The 15,817-nt window shown below is 42.4% G+C and overlaps 1 protein-coding gene across 2 annotated transcripts in view; it reads left to right on the forward strand.

Moving 5' to 3' along the window:
* The first annotated feature begins 7,278 nt into the window (after nucleotides 1-7,278).
* Nucleotides 7,279-15,817, forward strand: part of KIF5B (kinesin family member 5B) — a 35,535-nt gene continuing 26,996 nt past the window's right edge. For both annotated transcript variants that reach the window (XM_083466698.1, XM_083466699.1), the window contains exons 1-2: nucleotides 7,279-7,818; nucleotides 14,730-14,817. In XM_083466698.1, coding sequence (XP_083322824.1) covers nucleotides 7,693-7,818; nucleotides 14,730-14,817 — 214 coding nt within the window. In that variant the 5' untranslated portion in view covers nucleotides 7,279-7,692. The remainder of the gene's footprint in view (nucleotides 7,819-14,729; nucleotides 14,818-15,817) is intronic.

Genomic DNA, 15,817 nt, shown 5'->3' on the forward strand with positions numbered 1-15,817 from the left:
ACTCATAACTCTGGCCATAGATTTGCCTTGTCTCTCTGCCAGAGGCGTAGCGTGGGTTGTCAGCACCCGGGGCAAGGCAAGTAATTTGCGCCCCCTAGAGTGAGTGAGCCAGGTAGGGGCAGAGAGCTGCGAGTGCGAGCGCCCCCCCCCGATGTTGCGGCCGGTGCGGCCGGCTCCCCCTGCACCCCCCTACACTACGCCACTGCTCTCTGCCCTACTCACTCTCTCTTCCCATACTCCCTGCTCCACCAATTAACTACTGATGAATCCCTGGAGAATGAAGAAAGGCCATCTTTAGAGAGGGAGATATGAGAAGAGTGTCCCTTTTCTTAATCCATTTAATAAAACCTGCTTCTCACAAATGTAATCCAAGAAGGAAACAAACAGGCTGGCCCAGAAAGCAAACAAATCCATATTGTGTGCTCTTTTGTCTTTTGTTTTTTGCTGGGTTATGTACACACTGCTGCATAAAACTATGCTGAGAAAGGAAAACAGGGCACATTGTTCATTCTGTGTAGTTTAAAATGGGTGTGTGAGAGAGACCTTCCAATCCCAGTTAGTAATCTGGCTGCTAAATTATGCACCAACTGTAATTTCCTTTACGCCAGACAGTAAATGGCTCCACACTATCTGGAGAAGCTCCACTGGAAGGCATAGTGAGGATGTGATGAAAACAGTGAAGTTCTTCTCCTTTACTATGTGTTCCACAGATCATTCAACCAGGGCTGCATCAAAAGCGCCAGTCATATCAGCCAGAAAATCGTTCCCTCAGCCATCTGTAAACCAATTGGATCTATCAGCCTCCAAGGGGGATGTTCCCTGCCTCTGTGGAGGGGAGATGCTACTGAAGGTCGAAATCTCAGTAGAAGGTGAGAAGCGTTTGATGTTAAAATCCCACACCCTCAGAGGGTGTCCTGCCCCATGTGTTGGGTTGTCCACATGTTGAAGCAGTCCCATTGTCGTGGTGGCCATTAAGTCCAGAGCCAACCCAGACTTGTTATGAATGTTGAAGAACCCCAGGAACAACAACTTGGGGGTCCTCAACATCACATCCAAGATCACGTTTGTCAGCTCAGGTAGGGAGACTGCTGGACCATGAGTTTGGAGCAGGGGGGAGTTAAATAAGCAGAATTCCTAATCTACCCTGAATGCCCAGTGCAAGGCACAAACACTCTAGATCTCCATTCAAGGTTTATGTGCTAATTAATTTAATTTCCAGATCATTTCAATCTGGACCTAATGAAAGTTTAGACTTTCAAAGGTGGGTGTTTCTTATTTAATGACCCTTACTTCTGGAATTTATTTTTTGAACTCTAGTAACCTTAATTAGACAATATTGATTTCATTTTTGGCATTTTACTGGTCTGTGTTCTCCTCTGAGACTTCTTTTCAAGAAGACCCAAAAATTGTAACAACATTATTCAGAATAATAATCTCTCCTTATGAAATCATGTTCCTTTTAGGCTATAAAATCCCCAAATTAAACTTTGATTTGTCAACTTTCCCCCTCAAAGTGCACTGCACATTCTATAAAAAGGCACAACCAATAGTCCAATTTCACCTTCGATGCTGTATAGATATAGTGGAATCACACAAAATGTATGTTGGCTAACCAAATACATGAGTACAGCCACATTTCACTTATATATCTTTGCATTATGCTTCATAGATTATAAGTAAATTCAACATGCCTGAAATGCTGTTAAGACCCATACTGCATATTTTCAGTTGCCTTTAATGAGAAGAGCACCGGTTGCTTCAAGGATGCTGAATTTCCACATCCACTGCCAAGAGATTATACTAGCATCCTGGTTTTTAAATTTGATGAAAACAAATTCTGTTTGACTCTGCATGTGCACCTGCACTGACAATTTAGTCAAATTGGGGTTTTTCTAAAAAGATAAAATCAAGCTAGCTGATGCCAAACCAATTTTGACAGGATAATTACATCATTATGTAGATGTAGTAAGCTTCGGAGTTGGCACAACCCCTGTGCTAAAGTGACTGTTTCTATAATACATAATAGCAGCAGAAATTACAGATTTTTTTTCAAAGTTTATTGCATTAACTGGAAAGAAACTGTAAGAGTCTGAGGCCACAGTCCTATGCACATCTATTTGGATCAAGCTCTGTTGAACATAGGACTTAGACTATGTATATATTTGTTGCTTGAAATGCAGAGGTTATTTCTATGTACACACCAGAGAGGAGGCGGGAATGTCTTCACCTAATGCAGGGGTCAGCAACCTAAGGCCCATGGGTCGGAAGTGGCATGCGGAGGTCATCTGACCGGCCCCCGAACCAAGCCGCCCGCCCGTGCACTGCGCTAAACCAGTGCAGTGTGGTGCGCAGACTTGCTTCCATGGCACCGAAAACTGTGTCTGCGCAGATGCAGACGCCAAAAATCGCAGGCGCGCGCGTGACTGATCCAGCCCAGGCAAGATAAACCTTGCTGACCCCTGATCTAATGTGTATCACCTGATTTGATTCCCCATGCCTGCAACTCCCCCTGAACTCCCCCTATTCAATGAAACCCTCATCTGCGCATGTGCAGCCACAGTGCAGCTTTTGGTGATTATTTCTGAGCATTTAAACATAACGGCATGGGCACATCTTTAGAATGATGTACTCCAGTGGTGTAGTAATGCACTCTGGACTTTAAATAGTTTTGGGTGGGTGGACTCTTTAGAAGGTAATGTGTATTACGTACTTTTCACTTACATCAATATATGGCAAGCCAGTCATGCTACATTTGGGGCCCTTTCCGCTGATTCTGCAGAGTGGGGCCCTGGACATCTGCCCTAAATTCCTGCCCTGACAGCACCACTATGTTCTTCCTGAGAGTCTGACGTCAGACTCCATCAAAGAACAGTGGTCTTTTAAAAGCTGTGTTGACATCCTTAGCCTAGTGAATAATTGTTGCCTACAGCATGTCTGTGGCTGAGAAGCAGAGCTGCTTTTGTCCTGATTAAGATGAAACACTAGTCTAAGACAGAGGTACTTGTTACAACATGATTTTCATTGGGAAGCCTGAAAACTTGTCTTGCAACACTGAACTACTTTAAAATAATTATTTCATATGTTAAGAAAAATAAATAAAAACTTCAAGTTCAGTTTAGAGACTATCCACTAAGGTCTTGGTCACCAGTCGGCACAATTGCTAGCCATCAAATTTAGGTCATAACAAGAAACAGGCCTCTGTGTTTTGAAGTCAACTCACGCCCATTCTTATTTGAATCTGGCATGCAATAAAATGATGTCAGGTGGACACAGGCCAGAGGGTGGGTTTTGTCTTTCTAGAAGACATAACAAGAAGGCATGGTCCTGAACCCCCATTGTATTCTAGCCAATTTGACATAGCACTCAGATTAACTTCAGCATGGTGGAGTAGGAGTCAGAAACAGGTTGGCAAAAAATCACATGGCATCAGTGAAGTTGACTCTTTATTCAAGGAAACACGGTTGACTGGAGGCCAGCCCTAGTGAGCACAGCAACTTGTCCTGGTAGATTTTGCCCCTTTGAGGCAGTTGTGGGGATTGAAGGTCCCTACCTTCCCACAGTTCCCTCAGTCTCCTCCTCCACCTGCTCCAGGTCCTTCCCAAGCAATCTGAGACTTCAACGCAGCGCCTGCCTTTGCTCCACCCCTCTTCATCCCTCTTGTCAGACCTTAAGAGATCAGAAACTGAGGAGCCAGCATCCACCATACCAGGCTTACAGGATATAGTCCCAGAGTAGCAGGGTGCAGAGTAGAACAGGCAACATACCTGACAAGGTAATTGACTATCACTGCAAGAAGAGACTCAAAAGAACTTCTGGATAAACAAACTGAACACCCTGAACATTCCACAGCTATAAGCTAAAGAATAATTTGCCTATGCTTTTAATTTCTTTTAAAGCCTCCCTTGCACTTAAACAACATATTTCACCTATCTGAGAATTCTTAGTATTCTCAGCATTCTAAGAATGTCACCTTGGTTCTCCTGTCTTCAAGTCTGCATTGAAGACCAACAGTATTCTTGAAGGGATATATTTCTTAACTAAGAATCATAAACCTATTGAGGTTTTTGAGATTTTATATAAAAGGTCCTTTATTGAACAAGCAATGCCTAAAGCACTAATAAACATAAACTGATAAATACCATTATTCTTTCTTTCATGTCTTTTGACAGATTCTTTTTTTAAAAAGTATCAAATCCTATAATTAAAGGTTTAATGCTAAACACATTTACCAGGGAGTAATCTGAATTTTGAGCTGCATGGAACTTTCTTTTCAGTTACATGCATAGGACTGTGCTGCTAGTCACTATAAAAGTGCATTCCTATTTACTCATCATTTTCAAAATGTACAGTATGTTAATGTACTTAAAAGGGCAGATAATAAATGTAATATCAGATCAGACAGAATACATGGGTGCTGTATCCTGTAATCTCATTCATACAATTCAGCTATGAAGAGCCCTTTCTTAATTTCAGTATTTTCTCAAAGGTCAGTCAGATGATTTCACACTTAAGATGGTTGCAAATATAGATAAGATTGTTACCTATACAATACCTTTATATGCACAAGCAGTGAGGAAGTTTATGGGCTACTTTTTAACCCAAGACAATGTTGATTGCCATGGGGATTTTGCAAAGCCTAAATGGTTTAGGGAACATTACATTTTCAAGCGTTGATAATTTGCACTTCTATGTGATATGGTTTAACTTACTCTTCGGTTGTCTGTCTCCCTCCCCCAGTGATTCATACTATAATGGCTATTGGCTACTATACAAACAATAAAAGTCTGACTGACTCCAGAAGCATGTTGTTTAGTAAAGCCAAATGTTTTTATAATATACATAGCTGTGATCTTAAATAAACCCTAACTCCTAATTGATTTCACTATACAGTTACAATGAATACGTTTAGCATATTTGTCAAGAGTTTCTAAACCATAAAATTTATAAGCATGAGCTATTAATCTCAGTTCCAATAATTTTATTATTATTGTTATTGTAATAAATCATATCTATTTTAAAATAGTAAGAGCAGTACCCTTATAAATACTTCAGATGAGCTGCTGGGGACATTTGAGGAATGTAGTGTGTAGTAGAGCAAAATTTCATTAATTCACACAATTATCATGAATGCAGCTCTACCTACAATCACAGCGCCTTCTTTCTATATAACATTAATAAATAATGCAACTGCTTTGCGAAAATGTCTGTGCTTTTTTTTTTCCTTGCGTCACTCAGAGCAGCTCTGTTCTGCTAAGGCAAAGCCTCTTTTATACCTGATTGATTTCAAGTCCATTTAAAAGATGCTCCAGTAGAGTGCCAGCTTGGAGTGGCCTTAAATGAACTAAGCGGTAAATGCCCATTTCTTGGTTTGTGTATCTGGGGCTTTATTTAGGATAAAGCTGTTGATGAAGCTGGTTTTCAACACTTTCTGAATAAGTTGCCACTGGGAGGTCGAATTGCATCCCAGGAAAAACTCCATGGCACCAGCAAGAGGAATATCAACCGGGTTCCAGCCATCAGAGAAGTAGCAGCTGCAGGGAGCTTGCTTGTGCCTTCCATGTCAGAAAAAACACTGCCAGTTGCCCTTGGTTTGAGGACCAGAAGAGAAGCAAACTCTGTCTCCATCCAAGGTCCACTGGGAAGATGCACCTTTTGCCTTTCATAGGAACATACAAAGCTACTTTGTACTGTCATATCATTAGCTCATTAGCTCAATATGGTCTACACTGACTGGCAGCAGCTCTCCAACAGCCTTACTTGGAGATGATGGACATTGGACCTGGGACCATTTGCATGCAAAGCATGTGATATGGAACTGAGCTACAGCCCTTTCAAGAAAGGGCATAATGATAAATGGAAGAACAGCTTGGCCAGAGAAGGAATAGCTGCTGAGAACTTTGCTTCCCCACTCTCTGCTGGAAACAACACTTGGCTCTCCGACCAACCAATTGCCCTCAGACTCCAGAAGTACAGGGAAGGGCAAGAGGAACAAAAAGCACTTAATAGTTTTTTTTAATGTCCAACTCTGTTGGTAAACCACATTGGAAATCATTTCAGTGATAGGTGGGGTAGACTTTCAGGGATCTTCACTAGCTGGTTCCATTCCCCCCCCCCCAAAGCTTTTAGCTGTCTTTCAGACACAACCTCAAGCTAAAATTATACAATGAAAACAGGCCAAAGAATTCAAATATTGGTCATACACAGGTGATTATCAATGCTTGAACACATGGTGGGAGGGGAGAAACAGTTCTTTCAAGCACAATACAAGGGGAGTGGAATGAAAAAAAGCTGGTGTGCTTCAGGACTTAAGTAAAATTTATTTTTTCTTGAAGGTCGGAAGGGGGTACATTTCAGTAGTGGGGCAGTTAATTTTGATGCAACAGAAACAATTATCTCACCAAAAATATATCTTACATGACTATGGGAATAGTGGTCAAATGGAGTGTTGAAGGAAGCGTACTTTACATGATTTAAAATTCACATTCTGAGAAGTATGCTCCAGAACAAACTGACAATATACATGAATTACAATCTCCAAATCCAAGCACAGTACAATATAAAACAACTTATTATATCCAATTTAGAATAACAAAATAAATGGTGGTGAGAGACCACCACGAACTCTCCCGAAGTTCATGCCAATACAATAACTTAAATAAGAAAGAACGCTTCAGTGTGACATTCATCTTTAAGTGGTGTATCATCTTCTATTTGCTGTATAAATATAACAACTTCCTCTAACAGGTTTATAATCCAGAATACTATTTTTATTTATTTGCTTATTAAATTTGTATACCGTCCTTCATCTCAGGGCTAGATCTCAGCATAAAAATGCTAAAAATACATGATAAAAACAAGACCAAAACAAACCCATAACATCTTCTCCCACAAACACATTTAAAGGCCATATCAGTTTATAATTCAGAGCATTGTTTTATAATCTAGTAACACACAATGCAAAAGCGGTCAGGCAGGAAGAAATCCGAGAAAGAATAACAAACAGGTGCACGGCCAGCGCAGAATTCAATTTTGTCTGTTTGCTTTGCACCTCCTGCGAACTCTACTCAGCGCCTCGTTCCACCTTTCCCTCCTCGAGGCTCACGCGCAGGCGCAATCCCGCTGCCGCCCACCGGCCTCCACCACGTGCGCCTGCGCGCTCGGCCTCTTCGTCGGAAGGCGACGGAAGCTCGCTTCGGCTCGAAAGTCTGTTCTATATATACAGCACAGCAGCTTCTTTTATCGAAAGGGCGGGGTTGGGGGGGAAGAAGGGCCGTTTCCACGCGTGCGCAGCAAGTCCGAGGCGGGGCGTCGCGCGGCGGAGTGAGCCGGCGGCGTTCTCTGCAGTGGGTGACGTCACCCCCTCTCCCTTGCCCTGCCCGCCCGCCCCGCCTCTGCCCGGAGAAGGGGAGGGCCCGGATTCGCCGGCTGCAGGCGCCGCCATGGCTGCCATATTGGAAAGGAAGTGAGTGCAGGAGGCGGCGGCAGCGGCGGCGGCCCTGGGCGGAGCAGCCCTTCCCCATTCTTCTCGGCCGCGGCGGGTCTCCTCACGGCTGCGACCCGAGAGTCTCCCCGCACCACTGCCAGACGCAGGGGAAGGGTAGGCCGGAGGCGGCGGCGGGCGGCTAGAGACGCGGCCGCTTGATAAGGCGTTGAACGCCCGAGAGGAGGAGGAGGAGACGGCTTTGGCCTAAGATGGCGGACCCGGCGGAGTGTAACATCAAAGTGATGTGCCGCTTCAGGCCTCTCAACGACTCTGAGGTGACTCGCGGCGACAAGTACATCGCCAAGTTCCAGGGCGAAGACACCGTCGTCATCGCGGTGAGTGCGAGGGGGGTCGGCGAGGAGGGGCCGGAGCCCCCCTGCCGGGTGGTCGGACCCGGAGGTGGGGGCTCCATGACCCAGCAAACTCTGGAAAGCGCGGCGGGGGCGGCAGTGTGAAGCACCTCGGGTGGGGGGGGTGAGGAATTGGGTGGGGGGAGGGCGGAGGGAAAGCTGTTGGAGGGGAGAGACAGGGTGGGCTCACCCGGGGTGAGTGAGGGGGCGTGCGAGCCGGTGGTGGAACAGGGGCTGAGGGAGCAGAGGAGGGAAGGGCGTCGAAGTGGGGGCTCAGTGAGGACCGAGGGGCGTCTTGAGGGGTCGGGCGTTGGCTGCAGGAGCGCCCCCTCCTCTTCTGCCTCCCTCCCTGCGCCGCGCCTGTGAAATCTGTTGGCCGTTTTGAAATGGGGGGAAACAGTAACCTTCCTAATGTCATAATTCCAGCTGCTGAGTAAGGGAGTTGAGGCGCTCCTAGCGCTCCACACAAAAGCCGCTCCAGTGATGTTGTTGTTTTGCTTCGTGTTTACCCGGGGTGCCGGCTCTATTGCATGCATAAAAAAACAGATGCTGTAAAATGCACATTGCAATAGAGAGCAGTGGTGTAGCGGTTTCTCAGCCCCCGCCCTCCATCTCAGGGGCTTTGACACCAGCCGCATAGGAAGATGGTTTTATACCAAGTCAGGCCATTGGTCCATTTAGCTCAGTACTGCCTCAGCTGACTGGCAACGGCCTCTGGGGCTTCAGACAGGAGTTTCTCCCAGCCCTACCTGGAGATGCTGGGAGTTGAACTTGAGTCGGTTTGCATGCAAAGCATGTGCTCTGCCACTGAGCCTTTTCCAAAGAAATCAGCTGACAGTTATTTGTACTAAGGTTCTTTTTTTCCACCTTTGCAGTTAACAGGCTGTAAAATATTGAATAATGAACCTTGCATACACTGGGATAGTTGCCAGACTATAAAGCGGTATTAAGCAAGTAGAGTTCAAACACGTTACAGATAGGACACTGGAACTGTACTAATGGTGGCTATGATATTGTAGCAATGTCATTTATAGTAAAACTTCAGTGCCACTATGAAAATAGGTGTAGGTGGACAGCTAATAGTTAATAACTAGAACTCTCTGTAAGGTAAGTTTGACCTCTGAATGGAACTCACAGATCGGAATACAGTACTTCAAAAATCACATGAATGGGTGTTTTACTGAAGGAAGAACATTGCACATGTTTATATTGGGAAGACAAACTTGTTAACGTAACTGAAATAGTTGTTGATGTTTAAATACTTTGGATAGAAGTCAGCACATTCAAAAAGGGTTTTTGCCAGAGAGAACAGTGACTTGATGAAAAAGAGTTCCATAGGCGAAACTCATGGTATCAGTTTGACAGCACGCATAACAATGTGCACAGCTTTTTTGTTTGTTAAGCATTTCTTCTACAAGACTGCACTTCCTTTTTTCCCTCAGACAGGTACCTCTTTAAAAATCCTCTCTGATCTTCAGCATGATGTCACACTAAGTCTAGAGTCCCATTTTAAAACTGACTTGATAAAAGCTTTTTTGTAGTGCTGTAGATTGTTTTTGTTTCAAAGCCCCACCCATCAGACATCTGAAAAACTAGCATGCAGCTCAAGCAACTAACTTGGTAAAACAAGTTATTGAACTGCAATATTAAATTTACTTTTCAAAACTTTAAAAGATGCTGGGCATTAATGTTTGTTTATCTTGATAAATTAAGCTTGGACTTAGAAAATGCTCAGCATGCTGTTGACATTAGAGCAGACTAACGTGTTAGTAATTGGGTTGTGTGTGTGTGTGTGTGTGTGTGTGTGTGTATATATATATTTGGGTCACTAAATGGTCAACAAACTGTGTGGAGACACACACACATATACAGAAAGCGCGCCATTATTGGCCAATCATGTGTCTCCTTTTACAATCTAGCATTCCTATTTAGAGGGTTTAATAATATCTAACAGATTTTTCTTGTAAAATGAAAAAACTTGTAAAAAAAAGATTTTAAGGCAGAGATTGAATGGCAATCTGTCATGGATACTTTGAGATTCCTGCACTGCAGGGGGGGTTGGACTAGATGATCCTCTGGGTCCCTTCCAATTCTACGATACTGTGATTCTGACATTGTAACAGTGTTGCCAGCAGCCCCAAAATATCTGGTCAAATCCCAGATCATTGATTGACTTCAGACACTCAGAATCTCACTCTCTGTTGCCCATCTCTAAAACAAGAATTATGGTAATCGTCAATTTGGCTGCTGTGAAGATGAACAATATAGTCTTTAAAGCATATGGCAAGCTTCCAAGAGATTAAACAATACATTGTGTCCTCCCCAATCCTTGGACATGGAAGAGTAATTTCACCTGGGGTGTTCTTACCCGGATGGGATTCATGATATAGCATTAAGATGATGAGTGATATGATGAGCAGCAGTTAAAATGCTGTTGATATTAGTGAACAATTAGTGTTTGAGGCCCTGCCACTAGGAATTGTGGTAGGAGTGCAGAGCCTCTGAGATGTGAGCTAGTAAGATACTGCTATACAGTGGTACCTTGGGTTACATATGCTTCAGGTTACATACGCTTCAGGTTACAGACTCCGCTAACCCAGAAATATTACTTCTGGTTAAGAACTTTGCTTCAGGATGAGAACAGAAATCATGCGGCGGCGCAGCAGCAGCAGCAGGAGGCCCCATTAGCTAAAGTGGTGCTTCAGGTTAAGAACAGTTTCAGGTTAAGAATGGATATCTGGAATGAATTAAGTACATAACCAGAGGTACCACTGTAGTGCAAATTCATTCTTATTAGTCTGCTCTCCTATTTTTCCTTGTGTAAAATGTATTCAGCATTCTGCTGCTAAACATTTTAACTTTCCTGTGTTGAGCCCTGCTTTTGTAAAAGTACTAGGATTGGTAAATTAGGCTCCCAATGCCAGAGCTTAGTTAGGTCTCAAGAATCTGAACAAACTACAGTTTATGGGTAGTCTTCAAAGGCAGCCCCATGTATAATACATTACAGAAGTCTAATCTGAAAGTTACTAGAGTTTTCATAACTGTGGTAAGCCAGTCTATCCAGGAGGGAATCCAGTTATTGCACTGAAAAACTGAATTAATTGCAACCAGTTTAGCCTCCCATCCTGTAGACTGAATTGGGAACATTTTATCAAAATGGCTGAGTATGAAAACAGTCTGTGTCATTATTTCTGGTAGTGTTTTAAAGCCACAATGCACATTTTTAAGCAACTTAGATGGCTTTATTGTTCATTCCATCATTGAGACATTACAAGCTCCTCACAGGTAAAACCTATACAGTTTAGGCCACAGCTTTTCTCAAGGAGAGAATATATTTGACTATCATATTAAACCATAGTTTATCAGGACAGTACCTAGTCCCTTCCTGGACTTGTGCAATCTTCTCCCCACCACCCTGCAGCTGGGAGAAGGTGTGTTGAAGCTTTTGCCTTCACTTAACTGCAGATTGTCAAATCCAGTGTTTCAAACAGTGGTTAACAGCCATGGGTGATTTTCAACAACCCAACTTCAAGGCATGGGGGTTATGACACAGACCTGGTTTGCATGTCACACTAAACCAAACTATGACTTTGGGTATGTGTGGGCTTCCAAATAGGAAATCATTATCACGTTGCTCTTCACTAGTTGCTATCCTGTTGTGCTGAGCTTAGTCACAACTTGGTTTCGCATATTGTCTGAACCCAGGCATGGGGTCTAGCTCTTCCCAAACTAATCATGAGCTGAACCCAGGTTTGTCTTGTGGCTTAAAACTTAGTTTGACCAGGAGAATTAAACCTTGAACCTTGGTTCATCTGACAAGGTAAGATAGGCTTATTTATGTTGCACGAAACTTTGGTTCAGTTTGACATCCAGATGCAGCAACAGAATAGTAGTTTGAAATGAGTCCTACTCATAGTTAGAAATAGGGAAGCCCAAGTACATGGTAGGCCTTAGTAGGCACAATGAGATCAGGTTTGTGTGTGCAAGATGGGTTGTTATTGTCTCCCATCAACAGAAATGCATGGAGAAAAATATCACAGGATGTGCTTATGCCACAAGCTAATGCCTTCTCTCTCCTTCTGACTCAATGTCTGCGCTTCTTTTCTATCTCTTCTAGCAGAGTTTCTGCCCCATCTTTGACATTTGGGTTAGCCGTAGCTGACTGTCTTTTGCTTCCCCCATATTGTCACCTGTCCTTTTTCTTAGTGGCTTAATCCTATTGTCTGTCTTGCTTCCACAGCATTTGTTCTCCAAATGGTGAGTAGGCTGGAGTGACTGGCTACTAGAGGAGGGAGATAGAATGGAAGTAGTAAGCTCAGCTCTGATGGGAGCAGAGTCAGATGGGAGAAACAGTATACTTGCTGTTGAGCTTCAAAGTATTCAATGAGCAAGTGAACCAGGGCTAGCGTGAAATATATACTACCTGCCATGGGTGAGCAGTCTATCTTCTAATTGCATATCTGTTTCTCTCAGATATTTCACTGTCTAATACAAAACTTGAGGCATGTCTTAGTCTTCCAAATCTATTTTGCCTTGGGTTTTGCATATCAAATTATGATGCACTTACATACTTGGCTAATAGTTTTCACACTGGCTTTAACGAAAGGTACCAGATGTTTATAGTACTAATCTTAGCAATGAGGGATTATTTAATGCCTTAATGGTCTTAAACAATAATTCAGAGTATATTTGATGGACTTTGAAATTTACATCATTTGTAAACCTTACTGGACAACATGAATTAAAAGTACATTTTAAGTAGGTTTAAAAAGGCAGAATACTGTAGCAGATTCCAAAAAAATGGTTGAAACTCTTGGACAGATATTCTTACTGCTTTCTCTGGCACTTTGTTTACAAACATTTAGCCATGTTTTGCATTCAGATCAACTTCTTGACATATTAAAAGAAGGTGACTTAAATGGTCCCTTCCTGGACAGCACAAAGAAGAAAAGATTTGTAAATTTGTATACTTGGTGTTGGGGAATTCCTCTATATTCTAAAACTTGGTGTGTTACAGCTTTGCATGATTATGGAAAAGATTTGTGGTGATACACACACATAGATGGATACAGCTGCAAAAACTCAACACGATGCTCAAATGAAAGGAAAACCAAAAGTCTGTTACCGTTATCTTCTTCCTTTTCAATTTTAAGAAATAAATATGGAGCGATGGGTCAGAATGAAATTAGATCAAAAGCCATCATCAACAACAAAATAATTAATTGGTTTGGGAAGGGAGGAGCCTGAAACAAGTATAGGGCAGGCTTCTATTTTTAAGCATGCTTGTGTTGGAATGGGAAAACATAGGTGCTGGTTCAATATTCATATGCAGTTGTAATGCTGTATGTTGAACTATACAAGAAGATTACATTGCTTCTTATACCAGCATCTACTTTAGAGCAAAGAACAAACATACTGAGAAAACAAAATGGCATAAAGCATCTGCTCCAGCTATTATTTCGAATTAGTCAGGATTAACACTTCTATGGAGTGTTACATTGTTTTGGTTGCCATTCTCAACCATTGCAATACTGTTAACTGTATTTGTGGGGCCTTGATAGCCACAACTGCAATCAACAATCTGGGAATGACTGCAGAAAAAGAAGCAAACCAGATCTAAACACTTGTTTTGTATGTGTAGTTCAGTGAGTGTAACGGCTGTGAAGGCAGATGAAGGCTGCTGCAGATAGGATCTACCGGTTCGTTGTGACTACTCATTCCATCAGAACAGAGCCCTACTGCAAAGACTGTGTGTTGATCAGCGTCCACTGATCTACACACACAAAACAAATTCACGCACAGGCATCTTCCAACCCCCCCCCCAAAAAAAAACCCTATGTACTCTTTTGCTTATAAATCTATAAGGACCGTAACTCAGTGGTAGAGCTGCTGCTAGTCTTTGTAGACAGTTACTGAGCTGGATGACCAATGCTCTAATTTGGTATAAGACATCTTACTATGTTCCATATTCACAGATGTTGGCTTTCTCCAGCAATTGTAGAGTGGCAGGTGTCCAGACATGTAAATAGCATAACTTTGTGGTGACAGGGTTTTAACTGACTTAACAGTAGACTGTATTTGGTAGTAATGCATAGTAAAACATATATTAATGGAAAGGATTTTGAATCAACGTTGCTGTTTATAGCTGTTTCCCTTGACGTGGTTCAGTTTGTCAAAGTATTCCTCTTCTGTAACAATATAAGAATGCAAGATGTGATTCCATTTTTAACCTGTCATGGTTAAAACTTTTTTTCAGACTTAAGTTGTGAAATTTTACTTCATCAGCTTTCTCCCTTATGTTATCAAAGCCCCATTGAATTCAATGAGATTTATTTTTGAGTAGATTTAGCAGGAATTACTCTCCCCAATCTCAGTGTATTGTAGTCATTTTTAGCAGGGATCGTGTGATATACCTTTGAGGCTTATTTTCAGGCCATTTATTTGCTTGAAATTCAGCCTCTAAAGGTTTTGAGTGTGATCCAGCCAAATTTCAGTACTTAATAATATTACTGTTATGACTAAGGAGCGTTAACAATTGCTTTTTTAAAAAAATGAAATCAGTGGGTCCTGACTTGGCTGGATTGTTCTTAATGCCACTCCCCCTCGGCAATACTTTTATTTTTATTCTTAAAATGAATTCCTTCCTCATCAGTTAGGGAATCTGTTTCCACACTTCACAGTCTTTTAGCACGGGGTACATTAATATCTCTGTTTGGTAACAAAAAAACCACCATTCAATATTTGAACAGGATGGTATTTCAAGAATATAGCTTCATTTTTACTGCGGCTCTTATAGGGATATGAAAGGGCACAAAGCTAAAAGTGGAGATGTAAAAATCTGGTCTCTTTAATTTCTGACTTTGATTTTTATAGTTCTATTTTTGTATATTTTTCAGTCCAAGCCTTATGCATTTGACCGCGTGTTCCAGTCACACACATCACAGGAGCAAGTATATAATGACTGTGCAAAAAAGATTGTCAAAGGTAAGACGAGACTTCTTAATTAATGAATCGCAAATGGGGTTGTTGGGCATAATATAATTCATCTCGTATTTCCACCTAACATGCGTTTGAGGTACTAATTAAAATGCAGACAGGAAGATATTTATATAGTTCCGGTTAAAGAATGACATTGGTTCTTAAATCTCTGGCATTCCTCAGGCTTCATCCCCCCGCCCCCCATCTGTTCTATTTTGATTATTGTGCTGAAAATCTTGTGAACGTGGTGTGGGCTGAAGAATTGAACAGGTAGTAAGACAGATTGGCCTTCTGTCCCTATATCGGCTGAAAGTATAGGTATGCAAGATCTAGGGCTACTTTGCTACATCTGGATATATCTGCTTATGGGACTTTGATATTGGCAACACATATAATTGTAAGATGTCTTTAGTCTTCCCAGCTGTGAACATTGTATTGTGAGGAGCAAGTATAAGTTCAGGCTCTTTACTAGTTACCTTGTTCTGGAGCTTTAGATAGGGCAATAGCTGATTCCGACCATCTGCTCGTTCCTGCTACCTGTGCATTTGATACCCTGAATTTATACAACTGCTTATTAGCTGTTGACATTGTATCTGTCTCAAGAGACAGTGGAGTGCATTTCCGGGGATGAAGTCAAACCACTGGAAAATTGCAGCGTCTGCTGTGGCTGCAGAGGCCAGTATCTCGTAACTGCTGCCTACTGTGTAGTTTTTGCTGTATTAGAAGCACTGAAGTGACCTCTCTGGGACACAAGCCTGGGCAGTGTTTATGGGGGTCCAGGGCTGCATAAACAGCAAGACCCACCCCCTTTTTGGCCTTCCTGATGTGGTCCAGAGGAAAGCAGGCCAATACATTTGTCACCAGTTTGGCTGCAGGAGTGGTCAAAAGGAGGTGTGCAATACGCCATCCAACTGTCTTAGGGACTCCACTCTGGAGTTGTGTAGGGTTTACTCCTTAGCCTTTTCTTCTCCTAAAGATGTCCCACAAGACAGCAGGTACAGAATTT

This window comes from Podarcis liolepis, assembly GCF_965112155.1.
Source record: "Podarcis liolepis genome assembly, chromosome: 12".
Lineage (NCBI taxonomy): Eukaryota > Metazoa > Chordata > Lepidosauria > Squamata > Lacertidae > Podarcis > Podarcis liolepis.